General features: G+C 46.6%; 1 protein-coding gene across 1 annotated transcript in view; it reads left to right on the forward strand.

Moving 5' to 3' along the window:
• Positions 1-26,939, forward strand: part of INPP5B (inositol polyphosphate-5-phosphatase B) — a 50,896-nt gene that overhangs the window by 9,692 nt on the left and 14,265 nt on the right. The window contains 9 exon segments of the mRNA XM_072771880.1: positions 163-351; positions 354-451; positions 454-553; positions 19,872-19,971; positions 21,784-21,951; positions 23,245-23,346; positions 24,880-24,994; positions 25,343-25,459; positions 26,279-26,466. Of these exon segments, the coding sequence (XP_072627981.1) occupies positions 163-351; positions 354-451; positions 454-553; positions 19,872-19,971; positions 21,784-21,951; positions 23,245-23,346; positions 24,880-24,994; positions 25,343-25,459; positions 26,279-26,466 (1,177 nt within the window).

Genomic DNA, 26,939 nt, shown 5'->3' on the forward strand with positions numbered 1-26,939 from the left:
TTATTTTTGCATTTGAATGTCAAGCGCGCCCAGGGCGCAGGGCCACAGGCTTTGAGGCTCTCCCGGGAGGCTGAGCGATGTGCTCACCCGCCTGCAGACAGGCAGGGGTGGAACCGGCTCCTTACGGCGCGGCTCAGCATTCCCTCTCTGCTCGCACCGCAGGTTTCGACCCCGCGACCCCGGATCCCGAGTTCCTGTGGCTCTCTCGGTACAGGTGCACCGGGCCGGAGCCCGAGCAGCCGCAGCCACTCGGTTGGGACGCGGCCCCGGAGACCGGGCCGCGGCGCTCCGGCATTGGCGGAGGCAGGTATCCGTCTCGAAAAGGGCGGTGGCGATTGGAGGAGGCGCGGCCGCGGGGGCGGGCTCATGTCTGTTTAGGGGCGGGGCCACGGAGAGGCTCGGCCCCCGATTGGCGGAGGTGGCGCGCGGGGGCGGGGCGCCCTGGGGGCGGGGCGGGGCGATGCGGGGCGGCGCGGGCGGCGGGATGAAGAGCTCCGAGGAGCAGGCAGGGAAATGTCCGCCGCCGCCGGCTCTCGGGAGCGCGACTGTGCAGGTCTGCGGCGGGCTGTGGGCGGCTGGGCCGGGGCTCTAGGGCGGGGGCAGCGGCGGACCCAGGCCGCGGAGCGGGGGAGCGGGCGGGGGGCGCCGGCTGCGGTGTGGCCGGCGATGCCCGGGGCAAAGACCGAGGACCTGGCCCTCCGGAGGCGGGCACCTGGGGCTGAAGTTCCGTGGGGATGCTCTCGGTCGGAGGGGCCGCGCGGAGGGCCCGGCGGATCCGGCGCCCGGGCCTCGTGCGTCCCTGCCCGACCGCTGTGTGCCCCGGGGCCGGTCAGTGCGCCTCTCTGAGCCTCAGTTTCCCCATCCCGCCCCTCCGTGCTTGGCTTGTGTTGGGGGCGGTGCTCGCCACGACAGAGCCTTCCTTGGGCGGGGAGTGCTGCGTGTGTTGGCGCTGCCTCGCCCTCCTGTGGGTCCTCGGCCCGCGTGCTAGAGAGGCTGCGCACAGAGCTGGAGCCTGCAAGATCCCTGTCCGCTTTGGGGCCGGAGGCCGGGGTGAGGTCACAGGTGAAAAGGACATCCCTGTCCACTTTGTTACAGGTGAAAAGGACTACTCCCCGCCCCCCCCGCCCCCTACCCCCCCCCCCCCCCCCCCCCACACACACACCGCCGAGCCCTTAATGGGTAATGTGCAGCACAAAAGGCCAATTGTTGAGCCAGGAGGTTTGTCTTTTGGAAAGCGAGAGGCCCAGGGCTGAAGTTTGCGTCAGTCTGGTGCTCTGAGAGGACCTGCAGACCTGTATTTTCTGTCCAGCTCCTGGATTTTCTGCAAGGACTCTCTGGTATGCTTTCCCCTGGGTGTGCCCATGCGGCTCCAGTTACGTGCGAGCTTTGGCATGACCGCTGGTACCCACGCGCGCCCCCTTTTCTCAGCCATCTGCGAGAGATGAAGAGTCTCAAGTAGCTGCGTAAGTGTGTGGGCCAGCCCTCCACTTGCTCTTATAAGGCTTGGAAACTATGAGGGGCTGGGGCAAGGGAGGGGGATAGCGTGTTGCACGAAGTTTGTAAAATGAGAGGAAATTGGGTGAGCGAAGGACTTCCTCGGGGCTTATGCTTTTCCTTCGTTGCAGCTGCCACAAGATGCAATTGAAGCGCCTGGCGGTGCTGATAGTTTGCATCTTTCTTGGGCTTATCTCAGCTAACTTGAAGTACTGATCTTGAGACAGCTGTTGCTTCAGTCCCCATGACGTCCTGGGCTGTGGTGCTGGGACAGGTGAGAGCCCATGACTGAGAACAGGCCCAGTGGCAATGAAAGAGGTGGGTTGTGTTTCCTGGGCCAGCAGGCCAGAGCCGGCGTGCTGGAGTGCTTCATTCCTTAAGTGGAGCGAGGGCTTCCAGAGAAGTCAGGACAGCTCTGAAGCCACTTAGTTATCTGCCCCAGGGTGATACATGCGCAGGCATCTCCGAATCTTTCCTTTTCTTTCCAAAACCAAAACCTAGTCACATGTTAGTGAGGAATTGTTGTCAAGGTTTTGGTTTTATTTTTAGTTTAAACCCATTTGGCCCCATCATATTACCTACAGTAAGTGGGGTTACGGCATTAATTGCTAAGATGCTCTTGTTAAAATTGCCAAGAGATGGCACCGAGCCCCCAGTGCTGCCTCTCACCTCTGTTTCCAAAGTTACTGTGGCCTTCGAGGAGAATCACTCTTTGGGCCTCCTTTGGGTGTGTTGGATAGTCCAGGCCCCAAGGGAAACAGGTAGTGGATTTAGTTCTTCCTATATGCTTATGATCACAATACCCACTTCCTGATAGCCTGAGGAACCAACCCAGAGGCAGAAGGCTGCTTTAAAATGCCACTCAGGAGAAACAAGGCTCCTCCCTTAAGGAGCTGACAATCTAACAGAGGGGGGGTCTGACAGTCTGCAAGTAGAGGCCAGAGAGTGTAGGGTCAGCCCAGCAGGACGGTGGTCTCGGGGGTAAGAGCACCTCAAAGGCCTAGTATTTTGGGGGCAAGGCGAATCTGGCCTTCACTCCTTGCCTTTGTCTTGGTAGAGAAAGGAAAGATCTCACTTTGTTGAGATGTCCAACAAAGCATGCCCAAATGCTTTGATTTGCCTCTGCTGAATTCAGGGCTGTCAGGCCAAGTTTGGTAGGGACTGTAGATTGGAGTCCACATGTTTGGGTCCAGCTTGGTGTCTTGGAGTTACGTTGTGATGTTGAAAAGAGACAGGCTGCTGGCGGAGTGGCAGCCTGTTTGTCTGATTCTCTTGGGTTCTCCGGCTCAGACATTGCACTGGTCTCAGACAAGTAGCTATTGCAGGTGGGCGGCTTTTCTGCTTCTTATTTGTACTTCTCTATGAAGCTTTTTCTTTCTTTGAAAAGAAATAAGGACAAATGCCTCCTTATTCCTGTCCAGCAAGTGAAGGTGATCTTATCCAGAAAGCCCCTCGGGGGATCCTGCATAGGCCTCCTTACTCACCCCTGTCCTTGTGTATAACTCACCTGCATTTCATCCTGGGCGCAGGCAAAGGCCCAGAGCTGTGTTCTGGAAGATTCTGAGGTATGCACTAGAAAGGGAAAGAACTACTCAGAAGTCCCATTGGGGCTCTTCGGGGCTGATTTAACAAAGTGGTGATAACAAACAAATTTTTGGTCTTTTGAAGTGGCTTTCTTATTTCCACGGTTGATTCAAAGTGAGGCAGCTTTGTAGTAACTCAAATTTCAAATGAGATGTGCTGTGAGTATTTTTTTTCCCCCTGGACCCAGGAAACAAAGCATTAAAGTCTGTCAGGCCTGAGAAAGGAAATGAATGCTATTTATATCTCAGGGCAGCCTAAAGGGTAACCTAGATCACCAGGGTAGAAGCCAGAGAGAATGTAGGAAAAATAGCCCCTGGGATGGTCAGTCCTTCTCTCTCTCTTTCAAGAAGTAAGATATGTGTGACCAACATAGTCTTGTAGCATGGAGAAAAAGGAATTCTAGATGGTTATCCTGCAGGTAGGAATATGGCCCATCCTCTCCCTCTCTCTACCTTTATGGGAAGCTCTGGAGGCTCTTAAGCAAATGAGTTTGAATCACTTTGTTTCTTTAAACAAAAGAGAACTGTGCTCCCTTTTCTTCCTCCTTTTGTTGTTCCCTTCTCCATTTTCCCTCTTTGTCCCATTTAACTTGTGTTTGTTTCTAGAACAGGAGAGCACCCCCCCCCCCCCAAGACTAGTTTGTGTTGGAATTCTACAGTAGGAGTCCAGAGCAGGAGAGGTGACCTACAAACATTCATTTAGAAGTAGAGCTCTGCACAGAAAAATCCTTAGGGACGGAAGGTTCAGGAAGAGAGGCATCAATATTTATTAGAGGGAAGACAGTGTTGGAACATAGAAGCTCACGGACTTGCATGTTTGCTTTGCTGCTTAAAATATACTGTAAAAAAATTTTAAAAAATATACTGTAACAGATTTGTAGACTTTACCACTGATGATGCCTGGGCAAGTTGACACTGATGAGTGATGAGGGTTTGCATAGTGTGTAGCTAAGTGACCTCAATGTTTTTATTTTTATTTTCCTTATTGCAGCTTGGTACAATATGAGATGTGCCTTTTTCCTCTTCTCCATGTATACAACAGGAGTGAATGTTTGCCTCCTAACAGGTCACCTCTGAATTATTTATTTGTGTGTTTATTTAAAGTTTTTTTTTTTTTTAAAGATTATTTATTTATTTATTCACGAGAGACACACGCAGAGAGAGGCAGAGACACAGGCAGAGGGAGAAGCAGGCTCCATGCAGGGAGCCCGACGTGGGACTCGATCCAGGCTGAAGCCCCGGGGTGAAGCCTTGGGCTGAAGGCTGCGCTGAACCACTGAGCCACCCGGGCTGCCCTATTTAAAGATTTTTGAGGGAGAGGAAGAAGCAGACTTCCCACTGAGCTCCATCTCCAGGACCCCGAGATCGTGACTGAGCCAAAGTCAGATGCTTAACCAACTGAGCCGCTCAGGCGCCCCTTTATTTATTTGCTTTCAAAGATTCATTTCATTTGAGGGGAGGGGCAGGGGAGGAGGGGGAGAAAGAACCTCTGAATTATTTAGAGGTGCTTTCTTTTTTTTTTTTCTTTTTTGAAGATTTTATTTATTTACTCATGAGAGACACACAAAGAGAGGCAGAGACACAGGCAGAGGGAGAAGCAGGCTTCATGCCATTCAGGGAGCCCAACGTGGGATTCGATCCTGGGTCTCTAGGATCACGCCCTGGGCCGAAGGGCAGGCGCTAAACCCCTGAGCCACTTAGGGATCCCTAGAGGTGCTTTCTTGTGGGAAATGCATTCCGGAATTGTGTATGCCCCCTCCCCAGGGCTTAGAAACTGGTCCTCCTCTTCGGGGCCTATCCCTGACCAGTTTCTTCCAGGTAACTGTTCATCATCTTCCTTCCACCCTCCCTCCAGTTTCTGTTAATACAGTCACTGAAAACCTCGCTTATCCTGGACTCTTCCCTCTCCTCTCCTAATAACCACATTCTGTACATTTTCTGCAATTTAAAAAATTTTGGACAATGAAAAAAAATTTTTTAAAGTCCCAAAGTTCATATAAGTAGCCTCTTAGCTAAGAGTGAACCCAGTGGCTTCCTTATAAGCCTTCCTAACCTTAAAGCTCCCTCTCTCTAGGCATCTCCTTAGACTCTGACTTTTATCACACCCTGCTGTTTTGTATGTGAACTTGAATGTCTACCACTCCCCGGTGTCCACAGAATTAAGTTCCCGATTCTTTTGCATGGCAGTTCAAGTGCTGCACAGCCTGGCTTCAGCCCTCTTTTATCTTTTCTAGTCTTATCTGCCCCAACTCACCTTCATTTCCTCTTACTTCACACTTGACTGCTTGTAATTTTTGGATAAAGCCCTTTGCTTTTTCATCTTTGTCGACTGCTCATTCAGCTACATTTTTACAAGCTTGAACTTGCTGCTGTTAGCATTTTTGCATCCTCTCTCCCCCCAACCCCCAAATGCCAGCCTGAATGCCTTGCACATCAGTAGGTACTGAAAACATGTCTGTGGCTTTGAGCTGTAGAGGCTCATGCAGTTCATCCCCTGAAGACCTCAGCCATGTGAACAGCTCCTGCCCCCTTCCTCTTTGAGTATGCTGTGAATTCCTCTCCCCTCCCTTCCTGGTTTGCTCTTGCACACTTCTCTTTCAGCGTTATCACCAGACCACAGACAGTTCACAGAAGGTCTAGTGAAGGGAGAGCGCGGAGGGAAGAAACCAAGTCCTCAATCCAAGAGCCTGTCACCACTACAACCTGTTGCTGTGAAGTGGTTTTAAGAAAGGAACAGAGCTGTTTGGGTGGTGGCCAAGCTGAAATAGGAAAAATTGATTCTTTCCATTGTTCATAATGCTAGGTGCCCTGTGTTTTGGGCTTCTCTCCAGAGTTGCCTGCATTGTGCTCTATTTACTTAGCTCCCCCCGCCTTTTTTTTTTTTTTTTTTTAATAGACTCCATGCCCATCATGGGGTTCAAACTCATGACCCTAAGATCAAGAGTTGCCTGCTTTTCCAAGTGACCCAGCCAGGTGCCCCTAGCCCCCCTTTATCATAGTGTAAAATCCAAACTCTTTATGGCATTCAAAGTCTTACATTTTGGCCATATTATTATCACTCTTTATGTATTACTAACAAATCCTTTTTTAAAACAATTTTGTTTATTCATGAGAGACACAGAGAGAGCCAGAAGGAGAAGCAGGCTCCCTGTGGGGAGCCTGATGCAGGACTTGATCCCAGGACCCCTGGATCACGACCTGAGCAGAAGGTAGATGCTCAACCACTGAGCCACCCAGGTGTTCTATAACAAATCCTTTATTTTTTTTATTTTTTATTTTTTAAAGATTTTATTCATTTATTCATGAGAAACACAGAAAGAGAGAGGGAGAGAGAGAGGCAGAAACACAGGCAGAGGGAGAAGCAGGCTCCATGCAGGGAGCCTGACATGGGATTCGATCCCAGGTCTCCAGGATCAGGCCCTGGACTGAAGGCAGCGCTAAACTGCTGAGCCACCCGGGCTGGCCCATAACAAATCCTTTAAAATAAATTTTTTTTAAAGATTTTATTTATTCATTCATGAGAGAGAGAGAGAGAGAGAGAGAGAGGCAGAGACACAGGCAGAGGAAGGAGTGGGCTCCATGCAGGGAGCCTGACATGGGACTCGATCCCGGGTCTCCAGGATCATGCCCTGGACTGAAGGAGGCACTAAACCACTGAGCCACCGGGGCTGCCCCTAAAATAAATTTTTTTAAATAAAAAGTGTTACTGTAAACTATTACTATTATTAGCAGTTACCATTTATTAACTATGGGTTGTGGGGCTCACACTGTGCCATAAAAGTTCTGTAAGAGGATGTCCATTTCTCAGACGGAGAGATTGAGGCTCAGAATAGGTCACATGCCTGTGATCACTCACTGGTCAGTGACAGTTGAGAATAGAACCCAAGTTGTCTGAATCTAATGCTTGAGCCCTGATCCTTTCGCATCCCCTAATGCTTCGCAAACAAAACTTTTCCTTTCTACTTGTTTATGCTACTTACTATTCCTTTTTTCTGAGGATACCGTAGTGCCATGTCTTTGCACTGAAATTGTTTCTTCTGCCAGAAATGCTTTCTGAACTTCACATTTTCCTGATAGTTAATATAGTTTGCTGGTTAAGAGCACAAACTCTGGACATAGATTCCTTGGGTTTGAGTCTTGGCTGTGCCATTTATTATCTGCGTGTTCTTGGGCAAGTTACTTAACCTCTTTGTATTTATCTTCTGGTCTGTAAAGTGCAGATAATAGCACTTACCTGATGGAGTAGTTGTGGAGATTAAGTAAATGTGGAGTGTTATAAAACCATGCCTGGCATGTAGTAAGCCTTCAGTATTTGCTATTCATATGATTCATGGTGGTAGTAGTATCACTGCCGTCATTTACACAGCCTAGGACTTGGATTCTGGGTAGTTGGATCTGAGTCTGTTTATCTCCCCGTGAATTGAGTATATACCTTGCTGGTATGTGTGTTGCCCAGTCTTGGGCTGCAAGAGCCTCTGGCGTGGCCCCCTCTGTGTGCACAGCACAGTGTCACTGAGAAGCATTGAACCAACTCACTCGCTGCTGCCAGTTTGAACCATCAGGTATTTTGCTCGCTTCGTTTTGCTGGTTCTTCCAGTGTGCTGGAAATGGAATGCAAAGGCCAGTGGCTAAGAAGGTAGAGAAAGTCCTCCTAGACCTGTCTAGTAGATGCTCAGCCAGGGCAGGACGTGCTTTCCACCCAGCAATGACAGCCACACAGCCACACACCCTGCGGACACCATGGCAGTACTTTTGCTTTGTTACCCAAACCCAGACTTATAGAGAACTTACCCACGATGAGTTGATAGCTTCATTGAAGATGTTGTGCTCCAGCTTCAGAGGAGAGAGACTGTGGAGTGGAGTCAAGCAGATTTGGGTTTTAATGTCACTTGGGCCGTGTACTGGCTGTGGCTCCATGCAGGTCTGCTCTCTGCTGCGGGCCTCAGTGTCCTTATTTAGAAAATGAAGCCAATATTCAGAAATAACACAGGCAGCACCTAGGAGAATCCCTAGTGACTGGAGGGTACTTGATAAATGGCAGATCTTTATAATCCAAGCAGTGGGGGTTCGGAGTGTGAGAGCTGAGGGAAGACGCAGTGGAGGCCGAAGAACTAACAGGTCCTTCCACATGTCCTGTGTACCAGGCATTGTGTTGGGCTCTTGACCCATTTAGATTTCATTTGGTTATTCTTTTGGCTTCTCTGTAAGTTTGGTGGTGGTATCCGCATTTTACAAATGAGGAAACAAATGAAGTAATTTGCTTGAGGTTTCATACTAGGTAAAGAATGGAGCCAGTAAAAGAGCCAGGCCTATTTTATTCCAAAGCCCAAGGCTTCTTTCCCAAAACATTCTGATTTCTCTTAAAGTGCCGCACAAGTGATAAGGACAAGAAGGCCTTCAGAAGTCAGAGAAATGACGACCGAGGACTAGTGGGGCAGTGGTAGCGGGGCTTCATGAACCAGGGCATAGGAGAAGAGCCTGGGCTTTGCAGAGGAGGAGGCCGGCGAGTAGGAGGGGCTTCCCCTGGAGGCACTAGTGAGGGTGGCACACACACATGTGTCACTGTGAAGCTGTCTGTTTTGATTGGGCTGTTTTTAGGTGGTGAAGGCGTGAACTGGGTGAGGAGGGCCAGTTTGCAAAGGGCCTCATCTGCCAGTTTGACCAGTTTGCATCTTAACCTGCAGGCAGCAGTGCAATGCTGAGAGGTTTAGGGGAAGGAGGAAATCAGAGCTCGGTCTGACCATGTCCAGAGACAGAGTTGGGGACAGAGAAGTGGGAGGATCCCATAGCCCGAGATTCTTGTGGTGACAAGTGAGGAGATGATGGCCTGTGGCTCTGGGGGCCCAGCAAGAGGGGTGAGCAGATGGCATGTTTTGCCATCTAGTCTTATCTGCCGGTGGGTGCAGGTGACAAAGGGAGAGCTCAGGGAGAGGGCCCAGAAGTCAAACCACAGCTTTACCTGGAACGGATAAACACAGAATATCTGGTGGAAATGTAGGTAGTAGGCAGTGGCAGGACTGAGCCCAGGCAGGGATGGCCAGCTCCGTTTGGAGCGGACTGTGATGACCGATGATTCTCGTAGGAGAGAGGGGGCACGGCCTAGATCTGCACTGCTCACTGTGGTAACTGCACGTGGCTGTTTACATTGAATTCAGGTAAATAAAATTCTAAAAATCCAGGTTCTGGTTCGCTCAAGAAACACTTCAAGCATTTCAGTGTGGCCAGTGACTACAGAAAGTTGTTGGACAGCACTGGTCTAGATCTTGGGGAGTACCTACAGACAACTAGGGGACCTGCAGGGAAAATGGAGCAAGAGAGGACAGAGGGAGCAACTGAATTAAGAAATAATGTTGCTGGAAAAAGGGAAAGAAAGAATGTTGCTGCCTCTCGGACAATTCTTCAAAGAAGTAGGGGACTTGGATTTGGGTTTGAATTTACTTTTTTTTTTTTTTTCCTTGTGTGAGGTCATGTTTGAGAAAAAAGCCCCAACCCCAAGTCAGTGATAGGCCTGGTTACAAGATGAGAGCCAGCCTCCTGTCTTTGTTTTGTAGATCTGGGCCTTCAGCAAGTCTCACCTTTTGGCCTTGCAGTGAGGGAGAGGCTCCAGTTCACCATAGGAAAAGAAGATAGCAACCATATAAGGCAGATACACTGTTATCTCTGGAGGAGCCCAAGCTTAGAGAAGTTAGGAAACTTGCCCAAAGTCATAGAACTAGTGAGTAGCAGAGTCAAAAATGGAACCTGGGTCTTTGATTTCGAAGCCTGTGATAGATGTATCCAAATAAAATACACATCGTAGCTAACTTTGAAAGTGCCTATAAGCAAAAAGCAAAAGAAGCCCTCCCACGGAGCAGTGACCACTGTTGACCTTTTGGTTTCTCCCCTTCCAGACTTTGCAATGAGTCTACGAGTGTGTCTATAAAATTGACGTAAGTGGGGCGCCTGGGTGGCTAAGTGGTTGAGCATCTGCCTTCGGCTCAGGGCGTGATCCCGAGGTCCTGGGATCGAGCCCCCTGTCGAGCTCCCCATGGAGAAACTGCTTCTCCCTCTGCCTGTGTGTCTCTGCCTCTTTCTCTGTGTCTCTCATGAATAAATCAATAAATAAAAATATTTTTAAAAAACGTACGTAGGTGTATTTATAAATATGCTATATATGTACCCAGACACGTGCTGTAGTCCTTTCTGATATGTTGCCGTGTCAGGCCATGCCCTTAACTGTCATCATCTTTTTTTTTTTTTTTTAAATATTTTATTTATTATTCATGAGAGACACAGAGAGAAAGAGAGGCAGAGACATAGGCAGAGGGAGAAGTAGGCTCCTCACAGGGAACCCGATGTGGGACTCGATCCTGTGGGACTCGATCCTGGGTCTCTGGGGTCACGCTCTGGGCTGAAGGCGGTGCTAAACCGCTGAGCCTCCCGGGCTGCCCAACTGTCATCTTCAATTCCTCATCAGCAATTCTGAAGTCCTAAAAGCTCTCAAGACTGAAAAAAATTTTTTTTTGTAAGTTTGGCCCAAGCTCAGTTTGGCAGTAAGACTCACTTGAACTGACATGAGGCTATTTATAGGCTTTATTTATCCCACCACATATTACTACTCCTGTGGAAATATTAAAGTATTTGATTCCTTGGTGTCACCTCAGACTCTGCTGGGGGTGTTGTATTACAGACAGCATAGGTAAGCTTTCTGAAATCCCTCCCACCCCCCAATTCTGAATTCCAAAGTACACTTGGCCTCAAGGTTTCAGATCAGGAATTGCTGGATCTGTCTTAGGCTCTCCTGCTGCTTAGGTTAAGGAAGGAGTCTCCCGGGGCAGTGTTGTCTATTTAGCCAGGCATGAGACAGGGGTTTTGCTTCTCTAAGCTGTACAGTGCAGTGCACAGAATTTGCAAGAAGCACAAAACACTTGTGCAGTTCTAGACATCCAGACCAAGCTGTTGTATGGTTGACCAGCTTACGAGGTAGGCTCTTACAGGGACGTAGTTTCACTTGCAGGTGTGAAAGGCCATCTAGAAAGCGCCCAGCAATGACACTGAGCCTGATCTCTGCCCTGTGGTTGTTTGTTCAGTGTGTGTCTACTGGCTGTCTGATGTGTTGTGTAAATTGCGGTAAGTGGAGGGCCACAGAGAAAAAAAAGCATCAGCCCCTGCTCCCAAGAAGCTTGCAGTCTAGCTAAAGAAGAAAGACAAAAAGAGAGTTAAACACAGTTACGGTTCCCATATGATAAATGCCTTGACAGAAGCAAGCTCTGGGTGTGTGAAAAGAGGGCCCCAGGAGACCTTTTAAAGGAGGTGAATCCTGAGCGGAGTCTGCTGGGATGACGGCAGTTCACCACATGAAGGTGGGATTGAGGGGTGCTTAGGGTCAGGGTGTGTGGGGCAGTGAGGAGGCCGCGTCTAAAGAGAGAAATCGTTTTTGCTGTGACTGGGTCAGAGGGGAGGCGAGAGATGGGGCTGGGAAGGGAGTCTGGGCTAATTATCCAGGTCCTTGTGTGTGATACTCAGGTTTGGAGCAGGTTCTTTCATGGGTTGATAGAAGCTATCGTGGGATTTGAAGCTCAGGAATGACGTGCTCAGATTTGTGTTTCCTTCTAGATGGTGGCAGAAGGGCCTGGAGGGGAAGATCAGGGAGGCAGGGAGATCACGAAATGTGCTTTCCAGAAATAGAGCCTAACCTCAGGCATGGCAGTGGGGACAGGGAAGAGGGTTAGGGTGAAAGCATGTGGGAGAGAGGATTTATAGGACTTGGTGGACGAACATGGGAAGAAAGGGAAAACCCAATGTTACCTGTTAGCTTGGGTGATGAAGGAAAGTGGGTCTGAGGCTGGCAAAGGGGAGAGCGGGATCAGGGAAGCAGGAGAGGAGGAAGGACAGGAAGCTGTGGTCAGGACGAAACCATGGGGTGATGGTAAATTTGGTAAAGAGCTGTTGGCAGCCAGCTTCCGTGCTACATTCAGGGGAGAAGAGATTCCGAGAAGACTGCCCTGTGGCTGGAAATCCCCTATGTCATACCTTAAAAGTTTCCATGCCCAGAGCAAGGAATGAAGATGTTCTAGTCCCAGCTGGACTGGGTCCTGAGGCAGAGACGTGGTGATGTGGGTCTGCAGGGTGGTTTTCCCATCCACTCGAGGACAGACAGGGACAGACACCTGTCCCCAGGAGACATCCTTTTGATCTGGCTGTTAGTAGGAACTGCCCCCACCACCCCGCTCCCCACCAAACAAAATCCTTAGCACTGATGCAGGGATAGAGCTCTGGTCCTTAGTCCTTAATTTGCCTTTGCTCGTCGTAAAGCCCATGAGATATTTATACTGAAGTCTCTACTTTGAAGATGAAGAAACTAAGACCCAAAGGGAAGAAGGAGCATGTCATATAGGAGGATAATGGTGCCACTAGGCTTCAGTATAAGTGTCCTGATACTTGCACGCATTTAGCACGTCGAGTACTTGCTGTAAGCCAGGTACTGCTCCGGGTCCCTGGGAAAGAGCATGAAGACAGAGGCCCTGCCGTCCAGGGCTTACGTTTCAGTGGACATAGCCCCCGGGAGCTGAAGAATGCTTGTAAGCTATGATATCAAATGATATTAGTACTAAGATGAAAAATATAACAAGATTATGGTTCGCAGATTGTGTGCTGTGGCTCCCCGGGGCCGTGCAAGGAATTCACTCTGGGACATTTCAAAGCTTGAAATATGGAAACACTTTGCCACCTGCCGAACCCAACTTCTCGGTCGAGGTAGTTCACTGTTTCCACATTAGATGGTGCTGCATTCCTTTTGAGGACATGGTATCTTTGCGAAGATAAGTTCTGGGTTTTGGGTGGTGGTTGTGATAAAAAAACAAGTACCATGCAAAAATTAATGTGGCACCTTTTTTTTTTTAAGGTTTTATGTATTTATTTGACAGAGAGAGAGCCCATAAATAGGCAGAGCTGCAGGCAGAGGGAGAGGGAGAAGCAGGCTCCCTGCTGATGAGGGAACCCGATGCTGGGCTCAATCCCAGGACCCTCAGATGATGACCCAAACCCGAGGCAGATGTTTAACCGACTGAGCCACCCAGGTATCTGAGTGTGGCACATTTTATGTGGTGTCCTGTAGGATTCCAAGGTTTGAGGGGGTGTGCAGTACCCAACAGGCACACACATCTCATTTAGTCGGTAATGATAGTTATTTAAAATGAAATAGAAATAGTATTTTCCCCTTCTGTGTATGTGTATTCCTTTTCAAACTGCTACTTAAGTCGGTAGGACTTATTTACTTCATGATTTATTTTGGTCCTAACTAGGTGGACAGCACTGGTGGGTATTTCCATGGGCCTAGAGGCTCTTTGACAACTGTCACTGAGACAGGAAGGATGCTGTGAACAGAGGAATTTAGAAAGCTCTTTTTTTTTTTTTTTAATTTATTTATTCATAGACACAGAGAGAGAGAGGCAGAGACACAGGCAGAGGGAGAAGCAGGCTCCATGCAGGGAGCCCAATATGGGACTCGATCCCGGGTCTCCAGGATCACACCCCAGGCTGCAGGCGGTGCCAAACCGCTGCGCCACCGGGGCTGCCCTAGAAAGCTCTTGATGGAGTGAGGGGATAGACTGATGTGGGGTGATGGGGGGCTGTTTAGATAGGGTGTCAGAGCCTCTGATGTCTGAGCCGAGGCCTGAATGACGTGGAGTTGAGTAATATGGAGACCTGAAGGAAGAGCGTTCCAGGCAGAGGAGCCAGCAAGAGTGAAGTCCTTGAGTTGGGAATGAGCTTGACATGCTCCAGGAAGAGCAGAAAAGGAAGTGTGGCCAGAGCAGACCGAGGTAGAGGATTGACAGGAGCGTGTAAGTGTGGAAGTCCAGAACAGCTGGAAAGCTGGTGTTGTGATCCGGTGAGAAATTCCAGGTGTATTTCTGAAGGTAGGCCTTGGCTGAATTGCTGATGAATTAGGTGTGGGTGTAAGCGGGAGAAAGAGAAGTCACAAGTGAGTCTCAGGTTTCTATCCTGAGTGGCTGATCCAGTGGCGGTGCTATTTACTGAGTTGAAGAAGCCTAAGCGGGGGGGGGGGGGGGGGGGGGGGAAGCAGCATATAGGAATCTGGAGCTCAGGTGAAAGATTGGAGCATGGGGATTGGGATTAGTCAGCATGGGGTAGGTGGTTTTTAAAACTGTGAGAGCAAGTGAGATCACCTAGCTGGGAAAGAGTGTAGTGGAGAAGCGGCCTAGTGCCAGGCCTTGGCCCAGACTCATTCCTGGGGGTGGGGCATGGGGTGCATGGAGATAAAAAGGAGCCTTCAAGAACTAAGGGAAGCGTTTACAGGGGAAGAGCGTGGTGTCTATAGATCAAGTGTTGCCGAAGAGGTTGGAGTGGACTTAGCTGAAAACCGGGAACTAACTGCTGCATTTGGCAACATGAAGGTGGTCGGTATCCTTAACACACAGCAGTTGCAGTAGAATAATGGGGAGTTAGGCTCCTCATCTTTGGAAATTTGAAATTTGGAAATTGGAAATTTGTCTATTCCATTTTTTTATTCAGTTATTTATAGCAGTATGGATGGATATTTTATCTATCTATCTATCTATCTATCTATCTATTTATTTTAAAGATTTTATTTATTTATTCATGAGAGACACAGAGAGAGCAAGAGGCAGAGACACAGGCAGAGGGAGAAGCAGGCTCCATGCAGGGAGCCCGATGCGGGACTCGATCCCAGGACCTGAGCCCAAGGCAGGCGCTAAACCACTGAGCCACCCAGGGATCCCCAAGGATATTTCTTTTATATTTTGAATTCTAATCCACTATTGCTTTATTTCTTTACTGAAATTGTTACCGCTGTGACCATTGGAGCCTTTTTGGTTGGCTCCTGTGTCCATATGATGTACCCCATCATTGTATTTTTATTTTGGGAGATTTTTTTTTTTTTTTTAGTACTTGTTTTCTGGCGCTAGAAAATACTCCATCTTCTATATTTCCCACCCCAGTCCTAAAATAACCATATCTCAAGGAGCCCTGGTTCTTTTTATTGGAGAATGGTATTGGAAACCAAGATTGGGCATTAATGAGTGGTCCTTGCTACTGGTGTGTCCTTGCTTCTAGGCCCTGTTAGCCTATGGAGCAAGGAGATGTAAGTGTGTCTACTTAAATGTGTGTATCTCTATATTTCTCTATGTAACCGTATGTATCCATATTAAGTAAACATGAACTCATGCTGATATCTCCAACTCTAATCCATTACCACATGGATCATCCTAGCCTCTTCCCCTTGTTTATCTGGAATCTCCCATTCCAACAATGAGAAACCTGGTGCCCACAATCCACTATCCATTTTCTTTAAGTGTTAAATTCCAGGATCCCTATATAGCAGCTTCAGAATTGTTAATCCACATCCCTGTGGTAAGCAGTATTATCAGCTAGAGTATAGTGCTTGCGTACAGTTCATTTTGCCTTTAATCTTGCAGATTCCATGCATTTTCAAATTTCCTTAGGTCAGCACCTTTTTCTTCTATTCCCCCTCAGTGAGGCTGTTTCATACATTTGTAATATAGTTAGATTCTTTTGTCATTTTCTGGATTTCACTGCAGGATCCCCTGACCTCCAAAATGATTTTTTTTTAATTTTTATTTATTTATTTATTTTTTAAAATTTTTATTTATTTATGATAGTTACAGAGAGAGAGGGAGGCAGAGACACAGGCAGAGGGAGAAGCAGGCTCCATGCACCGGGAGCCCGACGTGGGATTCGATCCCGGGTCTCCAGGATCGCGCCCTGGGCCAAAGGCAGGCGCCAAACCGCTGCGCCACCCAGGGATCCCTGATTTTTTTTTTAAATTTATTTGCATGCCTTGCTCTGGGCTATAAAGTTCTATGGGTTTTGAAGACTATAGATAGTGTCATGTATCCACCACTACAGCTTCTCACAGAATAGTTTCACTGCCCTAGTAAGTCCCCTGTGCTTCACTTACTTAATCCTTACCCACCCACTGGACACCTGGCAACCACTGGTCTGTTTACCACCTCTAGAGTTTTGCTTCAACCATAATGTTATATATTCAGAATCCTACAGCATGGAGCCTTTTCATAATGACTTCTTTTACTTAGCAATATGTATTGTTGCTTTCAGTTTTTAATGAGTATTAATAAAGCTGCTGTAGGGGCGCCTGGGTTAGCTGAGTCTGTTAAGCATCTGACTTTAGCTCAGGTCATGATCTCAAGTCCTGGGATCAAGCCCCACATCAGGCTCCGTGCTCAGTTGGGAACCTGCTTGTCCCTCTACCTCTCCTCCTGCTTGTGCTCTCTCTGTCTTTCTGTCTTTTTCTTTTTCTTGCAAATGAATAAATCTTTTTATAAAGAGTTATGTGCAGGTTTTTATATGGATATAAAATTTCAAATCAATAAATATCTAGGAATGTGATTGCTGGATCATATATGCTGGATCATATATGGAAGCTACTATGTTTAGCTTCGTAGGAAACTGCCAAACTGTTTGCAAAGGATCTGTACCATTTTCCATTCTTATAATCAATGAATGAGAGTTAACTTTTGCTCCACATCCTTGCCAGCAGTTGGTATTGTCGGCTTTTTGGATTTTAGCATTCTAACAGGTGTCCCAGTATGCCATTCACTAACTCAGGTATGTTGGTTCTCTAAAGCTTTAGAGTTCAGTGAGAGTAAAACAAGCAATTGGGGATTTGGTTCTTAGAAAGAATTTAGCTAACCACGGGGTTGTAGAATTCTAGAAACAACCTATTCTAGTTCTGCCTTTCTTTCTTTTTCTTTTTTCTTTTTTAAAGATTTTATTTATTTATTCACAAGAGACACAGAGAGAGGCAGAGACACAGGCAGAAGGAGAAACAGGCTCCACGCAGGGAGCCCGACGCAGGACTCGATCCTGGGACTCCAGGATCATGCCCTGGGCCAAAGGCAGGCTCTAAACCACTGAGCCACCCAGGGATCGATCGATCCCTCCCTTCCTTCCTTCCTTCCTTCCTTCCTTCCTTCCTTCCTTCCTTCCTTCTCTTTCTTTTTTAAAGATTTTATTTATTTATTCACAAGAGACACAGAGAGAGGCAGAAACACAGGCAGAAGGAGAAACAGGCTCCACGCAGGGAGCCAGACACAGGACTTGATCCTGGGACTCCAGGATCATGCCCTGGGCCAAAGGCAGGCTCTAAATCACTGAGCCACCCAGGGATCCCTCTTTCTCTTTTTCTTTCTTTCTTTCTTTCTTTCTTTCTTTCTTTCTTTCTTTCTTTCTTTCTTTCTTTCTCTTTTCTTTCTTTCTTTCTTTCTTTCTTTCTTTCTTTCTTTCTTTCTTTCTTCTTTCTTTCTTTCTTTCTTTCTTTCTTTCTTTCTTTCTTTCTTTCTTTCTTTCTTTCTTTCTTTCCTTCCTTCCTTCCTTTTCTCTTTCTCTTTCTCTTTCTCTTTCTTTTTCAAGATTTTATTTATTCATGAGAGACACACAGAGAGAGGCAGAGACACAGGCAGAGAGAGAAGCAGGCTCCATGCAGGGAGCCCGATGTGGGACTCAATCCCAAGACCTCAGGATCACGCTCTGGACTGAAGGCAGACGCTCAACCATTGAGCCACCCAGGCATTCTTAGTTCTGCCTGTCTTATTTCTGTTGTATGCTGAAGATAATGGAAAGATGACCTGCAACATTCCAAAAGAATGTTAACAGGCTTGAGCTTAGATGTTACATATTTATATATGACACATAAGGAATCAGTGTTCATTCAGTATTTTCTGTTGAATTGTTGAGTGATTGAACTGCTTATCATGTGCTGGCTGGTGTGCTGGATGTTGGGGGTGCAATGATGAATAAATCAGACATAGCCTTGCCCTCAGAAAGCTTAGAGTCTAACTGGGGGACAAGCATTACAATACACAGCAATTGAGACTATAATGAGAGACATACAGGGAGCTGTGGGAACACCAGTGGTAGGGCGTCTAACCTGCTCTGGGGGGAGTTAGAGAAGGCATTTTGGAAGAAGTGACCTCTGAGATGGTCTACAGCAGGGCTTGGCTAAGTACAGTCAGTTCATGGGCCAAATCCAGCTCACTGCCTGCTTTTTTATAGCCTGTGAGCTAAGAATAGTTTTTATGGTTTTAAATGTTTGAAAAGAATTAAAAGAGATTCATATTTTGTGACATGTAAAAATGTTGTAATCTTCAGATTTCAATGTCCATAAATAAAGTTTTACTGGAACACAGCCACACTCATGGCTCCTTTGACACTATGACAGTGGAGTCAAATCGCTGTGACGGAGACTGTATGGCCTGCACAGCCTCCGACATTATTGCTTTGGCCCTTTGCAGAAAAGTTTGCTGACCCCTGGCCTTGGGATGGGGAGGAGTTAGCCCTGTAAAGCAAAATGAAAAAGGAGGAAGTGAGTTTCTGATGGGATCACAGTATAGCTTCAGTAACTTTAATATACTTACTATGGCATTTAAGGGAGTGGGGAGACAGAGGCCTGTGGTGAGAGTTGCAGGTGGACACGTGGGGTGGACTGGAGGGAGACTTGACAGCTATACCAGGAGGTTTGGGTTTATTCAATGGGAAGCTTTCGAAAGGTTTTAAGTGATGGGATTAGCCTTCCTTTTTCAAAAAATCCTCCAGCCATAGTGTAGAAATTGGGTCAGAGATGGTGGGGTCAGAAGATTAATTCTGAAAGGAGGCCAGGTGATTAGTTCAGGTTTTCCAAGTCATTCCAAGGAGACGTTGGTAACGTAGGCTAGTAGGGTCACACTGGATGGGATATACTGACTTAAGAGGCATTCAGGGAACAAAATTGAAAGGCCTTGGGTGATTGGTTGGAGGTATCGAAATGAAATTATTTTCATGTATCAGATTAGCGTGTGTGTGTTTTCTGGTTTCTGTGAATGCATGGTTGAAAAATCCATGTTTAGTAATAATCTTCAGGGCAGAATTCTTTCGTGATGGCTCATGCCTCCAGTGCTCCCCGTAACGCGTGCGTTGAAGCAGCCCCTTTCCGTGGCCTCTCCATGCTGTTTTCCGTGGACAAGAGATTTGGCTTTTAAGCAGCAGAGACACTATTGGCAGATTAATTTTCCTTTTCAGGTTTATCTTGGTTTTACAACTGTCCCGAAGTATGTATTTATTTGAAAGTCCTTGGTCTGCTGTTTGGTTTTTGAGGCGATTTGTTGACCATGACAAGCGCTTCCCATTCTCTAGAGCACTTAGACCCTTTCCAGCGTCAGATCTCTGACCCCTGCCTCTTTCTTTCCTCCTTGAACATGAAGTGCCACTTGGAGTAAATGGGAATGAGATCCCTATCTTATATTTCATAATATGCTGTGTGGCTTCCAAAGTGCTTTACTCACATATCAACTATTTGATCCCTGCAATAAACCTGTGAGAAGGGCAAGACAGGTCAAGTCACCAAGATGGAGAAAGGTTGGATGACTCGTCTGGCGTCAGAAGGTCAATAAATAGTAGAGCTGGTGATGGAACTTAGGTCTGCAGAATGCATAGTTTCATTCTTTTTTGCAGTGCACTCTGTCTCTAAGGAAAGGGAGTCAGATCAGCTGGGATGGTTGGGTTTTCAGAAGTAAAGACCTCTGGATGATCGCTTCTCGGCCTTTTGGCTAAGATCAAGTGTAGACCTCTGGATGAAATGCTTGTTTTTTTCTGCCCTCTCTCAGTGCTCTGGGAGCTTCACCCACACACCACCATCAGCCTTTCCTATGCTTTCAAGCACGATGTGCACAACCAGTGATTCCCAGATAACTGGAGAAGCTGTGGTCTGTATGTTAAAGTCTTTGTAAGCATGTTTTCATTCCTTTCCCCTCCCCTTAGGTGTTTCTGACTTTGATGATTCCAGATCGGATAAGAAAGGCCTGCTTGGGGACCCTGCCAGCTCTTGGGGTCAGGATACACCAGACAGTTTGCTCCCAAGGTAATGCAGCCCTCCCTTCATTTGTACTTCTTAGGGCTGAAGTTTTCTTCAGTATAGAGCTGAGACCATTACTGTGCATGATGTAAGTTGCCCCAGGGTAGGTGGTCCAAGAAATGTTGGACACTTACTGAGCATTTGCTGTGTGTTCCAGGTACCATGCTCTTACCTGGATTATCCTTTTTTTTTTTTTTTTTTTTTAAGATTTTATTTTTTTATTCATGATAGACACACACAGAGAGAGGCAGAGACACAGGCAGAGAGAAACAGGCTCCACGCAGTGAGCCTGATGTGGGACTCGAGCTCGATGCGGGACTTGATCCCGGGACCCCAGGACCACACCCTGGGCTGAAGGCAGGCACTAAACCACTAGCCATCCAGGGATCCCCCAGAATTATCTTATTTTAACCTAAGAGATGGGTACCATTATCTTCTCTGGTTTATAGCTACAGAAACAGATAAAGAAGAGACTTTATATGATTTACCCAAGATCCAGAACTAACAGGTAGCCCATTTAGGATTTGAAACTGGCAGTCTAACTCTACCTTAGAAATGTAGAAGATTAGAAACATTTTTATTTCTCCCTTCCATTCTTTTAGGAGCGTCCTAATTCTGAAGATACTTCTTTTTTCTGTTTTTATTTACTCCCACCCCCCCACGTGCTATTATATTTAGTCTGTACACCAGTGCCCCCTACTGCTCATAGCTAGAATCATCTGGTCAAGACAAAAACTTGCTTGTTTGTGTCAATATTTTAATTATGCACTTAAGCAGCAAGGAACAAGCCCTGAACTTTATAGAATTTTTTTTATTTTTATTTTTTTTTATTTATGATAGTCATCACAGAGAGAGAGAGAGAGAGGCAGAGACATAGGCAGAGGGAGAAGCAGGCTCCATGCACCGGGAGCCCGACGTGGGATTCGAGCCCGGGTCTCCAGGACCATGCCCTGGGCCAAAGGCAGGCGCTAAACCGCTGCGCCACCCAGGGATCCCAGCCCTGAACTTTAAATGTAACTAGATCTATGGCTCTCAGTTCACTTCAGCCTTCTTGGTAGACTTAGATACATGTTTACATAGTTGTAATTAGTATGTGCTTGATGATATACTATCAGATACTTATGTGGTCTTTATTCAGTGCCAGAAGTTGTTGCAAGTGCTTTATATATCTTAATTCATTAAGTAACCTTCAACAAAAGTTTCTTGCACTATTATTAAGATTCTGTTAGATAACTGTTGAAATTTTAAATTTTGTTTAAATTTAAATGTTGGCATTTAAATAATTTTTAATTTGACTATTAAAACTACACAAATAATAATGAAATACAAATTTTCATTGCTCTTCTTTTATTTCAGGTTACTCCTGTGGAATAGAGATATAGTAGAGTTGTCAATTCAAAGGATCTGGGTAGTTTATAGTCTCAATACATGAGGCAGTAGAGTCTGAAAAGAGTATTGTCAAATCTATTCTAATCCATACTCTGCCACCATCCAACTGGGTGGATCATTGATGATGTTTGGTCTCATTTTTCTTATTTGGAAAAGGAAGGGATTAGGTCAGAATGTGAGGGTCCCCTCTGATCTGAGATCTCTATCAGAAAAATCTCTGGACCAATGTGCTATACAATCAACAACACAGAAGTTTACTTAATTGCACAAAGAAATAGTGTTTTTTTAGTAAACACATTTGACTTTGGCCTCCGTTAGTCTTCCGTGACTCAGACACTTCTGTTTGGAAACTTCCAGCTTCATGCTCATGTATTTTGTCATGGGGGACTCATCAGAATATGATAAATTTGTATCTGTTTGTTTTTCTAGACAGAATAAATCCAAGTCTGAAATCACCGACATGGTTCGCTCCTCCACTATCACAGTAACAGACAAGGCACATATTTTATCCATGCAGAAGTTCGGGCTACGAGATACAATCGTGAAATCACGTCTAGTGCAGGAAGAAGAGGATTATACGTATATCCAGAACTTCAGGTAGCTAACTGGGCAGACTGTTTTCAAAGCAAAATGATTGTTCAGCTCTCTGAAATATAAGCACTCCCCCTGCATACCCTGGATTTGGAAGCAAATCCTTCTATAGAATCTCTCCTGTCATTCTCTAAATGATCCTTTCATTTCATTTCTTCATGAGCAGCCATTTATTCTGTGCGTTTGCAGGCCAGGCACAGGGGTAGGCATGATATAGTGGGAGTCATACAACTTGCAAATAGTTACAGCAACATCTGAAGAGATATATGGGACAGGAGAAGGAATGATATCCTGGAATTTGTGTATCTCTTAGTCATTCTGGGCCTCTGAAGAAAGTCATTTAAACTGAAGCTAGTGCAATGAAGTTAGTGTTTGGTAATCTTTCCAGACAAGATTACTGGAAGTTAAATGAATAGATGTTACAGGATTCTTCTAGAATCCTTTAATTTTTAAATTATTTTTAAATTATTTAATTAATTTTTTAATTAAAAAATATTTTTTAAAAATTTTTATTTATTTATGATAGTCACAGAGAGAGAGAGAGATAGAGAGGCAGAGACATAGGCAGAGGGAGAAGCAGGCTCCATGCACCGGGAGCCTGATGTGGGATTTGATCCCGGGTCTCCAGGATCGCGCCCTGGGCCAAAGGCAGGCGCCAAACCGCTGCGCCACCCAGGGATCCCTAAAAAATATTTTTTTAAGAGTTTATTTGACACAGAGAGAGTGAGAACAAGCAGGGAGAGCTGCAGGCAGAGGGAGAGAGAGAGAGAGAGAGAGAAGCAGGATCCCCGCTCCCTGGGATCCTGACCTGAGCCAAAGACAGACGCTTAACTGACTGAGCCACCCTGGGACCCCCAGCTAGGTCTTTTTAAATCAGTGACAAAAAATGACATTGCTTTCAGGTATATAAATAGTCAGTTATGGTGAACACTGCTTTTGCTTTGCTTCCAAAGATAATTACTAAGGTACTTCCTATATTTTTCTTTCATTTCCCTAGCACACACAGGGTAAGGAATCATTTTTGGGTGATGGCTCTGTAATGGCTGTCAAAGCTAAGTGGGAATGTTCACAGTAGGCATATGGTGTCTGAAGTTATCACAAAAGCAACAGATATCATGGCAGACTGCAAGTCACCCTTTGGTGCCACAGTCCTCAGTTGAGGCCAGGTGTGACATTTCTTACGTCTTAAAATTCTGCTGCAGGGAGACCGAAACTGGGCAAAGTCGGCACAGGATGCTTTCTTTCCCCTGTCATCCCTGTAGTCCTCCCAAGTGACTGATCAATTCTCTTTGTTGACAGGTTTTTTGTGGGAACATACAATGTGAACGGCCAGTCCCCCAAAGAAGGCCTCCAGCCCTGGCTAAGCCATGGCATCCAGGCCCCAGATGTGTACTGCGTGGGGTGAGTGCTTCTCTCTTCGGTTGCCTCTGCATCTCAGGAAAGTATAGCTGGCGTGGGAAGGATAGGGACATGAATGTATCACTGAGTCTTCACAGCAGGTGAAGGAAGCGAAAACTGAGCATGTGCTTAATAACAGCTGCTTCTCTGTTTGATGCTCTTCCTCATAGTAAACAAATTTCTGGCATGATTAAAGTGATGTGCCTGGCATTTAAATGCTATTATTTCATTTTTAGTGCAACCTTCTGTTAAAATCACTACACCTTGAACTGACTTTTATCACTTAGACATTCAACACTTTGTTGTGTCACAAAGCAAAAATATTTTTGCCAGGGAAGGAAGGCTAGCTTTATTTTATTTTTTTAAATTTATGTAATTGATCTTAAAAGTTATTTATTTATTTAATTTAAAACTATTTATTTTATTTTTTTTAGAGAGAGAGGGAGAGAACATGCACATGCATGAGCAAGGAGGGGCAGAGGGAGAGGGACAGAGAGGACACAAGCAGGCTCCGTGCCCAACATGGGCTTGATCTCAGGATCGCGACCTGAGCCGAAAACAAAGAGTCGTACACTTAATCGACTGAGCCACCTAGGTGCCCCAGGAAGGCTAGATTTAAAAAATAAGTGGTAGGGGCAGCCTGGGTGGCTCAGCGGTTTAGCGCCACCTTCAGCCTGGGGCCTGATCCTGGAGACCCGGGGTTGAGGTCGGGCTCCCTGCTTGGAGCCTGCTTCTCCCTCTGCCTGTGTCTCTGCCTCTCTCTCTGTCTCTCTGTGCCTCTCATGAATAAGTAAATAAAATCTTTTTAAAAAAATTAAAAATAAAGAAAAAAATAAAAAATAAGTGGCGCCTGGGTGGCTCAGTGGTTGAGCGTCTGCCTTTGGCTCAGGGGGTGATCCTGGAGTCCCAGGATCAAGTCCTGCATCAGGCTCCCTGCATGGAGCCGGCTTCTCCCTCTACCTGTGTCTCTGCCTTTCTCTCTCTCTCTGTCTCTCAGGAATAAATAAATAACATCTTTAAAAAAAACAAAACTGACCAGTGGGGCTTTTCTTATTTTTTATTTTATTTATTTTTTAAAAAGATGTTATTTATTCCTCAACCACTGAGACACCCAGGCGTTCCTGTTTTTTTTCTTCCATGCATGTTATCTTCCTACCACTGTGCTGGGCACTATGGGGAGGAGGCAGCCAAGAAGCCTGTGTGGCAAAGTGGGAAGGGCCTAGAATCTGGAATTTATATAGACCTAGGCTTGGTGCCCGGTTTGCCATTTGGTCCTTGTGTGAAGTAGCGGTCCTGGGTGTAAAATGGAGACACTTGTAACTGGTTCGCAGGCTGGTTATGGAGAGGAAGTGGGGGCGGCTCAGGAGAGCGCTGGTAGTTCCTTAGCATTTAGTCGCTCGGTTCCACGTTTTTATTTTTCTGAGTGCCCTGCAGTTTCGCTGGGAAGCTAGACTTGTACACGCACCCAACCCAACCCGAGGACATGGTCTGCACATTACTCTTCTCTACTTTCTGACTGCTTGCTGCTTATTACAGGTTCCAGGAGCTCGATCTGAGCAAAGAAGCCTTTTTCTTCCATGATACCCCCAAGGAGGAAGAGTGGTTTAAAGCTGTATCAGAAGGTCTTCATCCAGACGCCAAGTATGCAAAGGTAAGAGCGCGTTCAGTGACCCTTAATTTTATGCTGCCACACAGGGAAATTCTAAGACCCATGACCTTTATCAGAAGCCAGTTCTAATTATTTCAATTTCAAGTCCTCCAGAAGAGGTGCCTCTGGATCAGAAAGATGCAGGTCTGGGCCCTGGTGGGCTGTTGGGATTATCACGTTGCACGTGTGCGTGGTGAGCTGCACAGGTGACTACCCTGTGTCCTACTGTGGAGAAGGAAACACACTGGCATCCTCAGCCAGCTTCAAGACCACTTTTCCTCTGGGGTGTTTATTCCTGTTTTGGATTTCTATTTAATGCCGTGACCGGAACGTTATGGCTCTGTTGTCTAGGTGAAGCTTATCCGACTGGTGGGGATTATGCTGCTGTTGTATGTCAAACAGGAGCATGCAGCGCACATCTCCGAGGTGGAAGCTGAGACCGTGGGGACAGGAATCATGGGGAGGATGGTGAGTTTCTGGTCGGTATGCTTGATCCCTACAGTTTTGACCCTGCCTCTCAGGATACCGTTATTGCGTGGGTCCCAGAGTGAGGGTGCTGGTGTGACATGGTGAATGGTGCCCTCAAGCAAGGCCAGATTGAGCGGACCACTTAGAAGTCGTGTTTTAGTGAGCTGTTGGCTGACATAGCACATATCCCTGTGTCCACTCCACACCAGAGCCTCTAGTTGATCTGCCCATTTCACCCGTGAAATCAGTTGCAGAAACTGTTGGGAAACCAAGATAAAGAAAGAACGCTGACAATAATAGGTTTGTAATTTCCTCTTCTTGAGGCTCCTAAAGTCCTGCTTTTGGGTCTGACTGCAAGAGCTTAGCTTCCTGTGCAAAAGGGCAAGCATGTGGTTTGCCTGTGATTTAGGGAAAAGTGGACTCGGCTTCGCCACTGACTGGCTAGTCACTCTGCTTTGGATTTGTTTTCTTACCTGTTAAAATACAGACAGTAGGGGCGCCTGGCTGGCTCAGTCCGGTAAGCAGTTGAGTGTCCCACTCTTGATTTCGGCTCAGGTCACGATCTCAGGGAGGTGAGATCCAGCCCTGCGTCGGGCTCCACGCTCAGTGGGGAATCTGCTAGAACTTGTCTCTCTCCCTCTCCCTCTAAAAAAAAAAAAAAAAAAAAAAAATTAAAAAATAAAATAAAATACAGACAATAACACTGCCTCACTTAGCAGTCAGGATTATTTTGAAGAGAAAACATGTTGAAAGTGTGCGGATTTAAATGACTGATGCATTGAAGCGGTGAATTGGATGCTCTTGGGCTCTTTTCTGTAGGGTAACAAAGGAGGAGTGGCCATCAGGTTCCAGTTCCACAACACCAGCATCTGCGTTGTGAACTCTCACTTGGCAGCCCACACGGAGGAGTATGAGAGGAGGAACCAGGACTATAAAGACATTTGTTCTCGAATGCAGTTTTGTCAGGTTGACCCAAGCCTTCCCCCTCTCACCATCAGCAAGCACGAGTGAGTCTGGGCCTGGAGCCCGAGCAGTTGGCTGTTCTTGCCATGCAGATTGGGGCCTCTCTGCTTTGTCAGGGAGGCGACTGGAGGAGGCCTCCCGCTGCCGGAGTGGGAACTCTAGCCCACCCTCGCTTACATGCCGATAGGACGTCCTGTGGAAACGTTCCATTTCCTAACTTAACCATCGGGCAGCCCTCTAGAGTCTCTCTCACACATCATTTGCCTTCAGAAAACGTATAAGATTTATTTTTAATGTGGGCCCACCTTGATAAAACATCACAAGGAAAGCAACCAAAGAGCGAGCTTCTCAAGTCCATGCTTTAGAACTATGTTTTAGGATATTACATGTCTGTTCTTTCCAGAAACATATATCACTGAGGTCCGGACAGAGTAGTCTCCCCTCACTTAGTCTTTTGTACCCCTTTTTTTTAAATTTATTTATGATAGTCATACAGAGAGAGAGAGGCAGAGACACA

Source organism: Canis lupus, chromosome 13, assembly GCF_048164855.1.
Source record: "Canis lupus baileyi chromosome 13, mCanLup2.hap1, whole genome shotgun sequence".
NCBI classification, from domain to species: domain Eukaryota; kingdom Metazoa; phylum Chordata; class Mammalia; order Carnivora; family Canidae; genus Canis; species Canis lupus.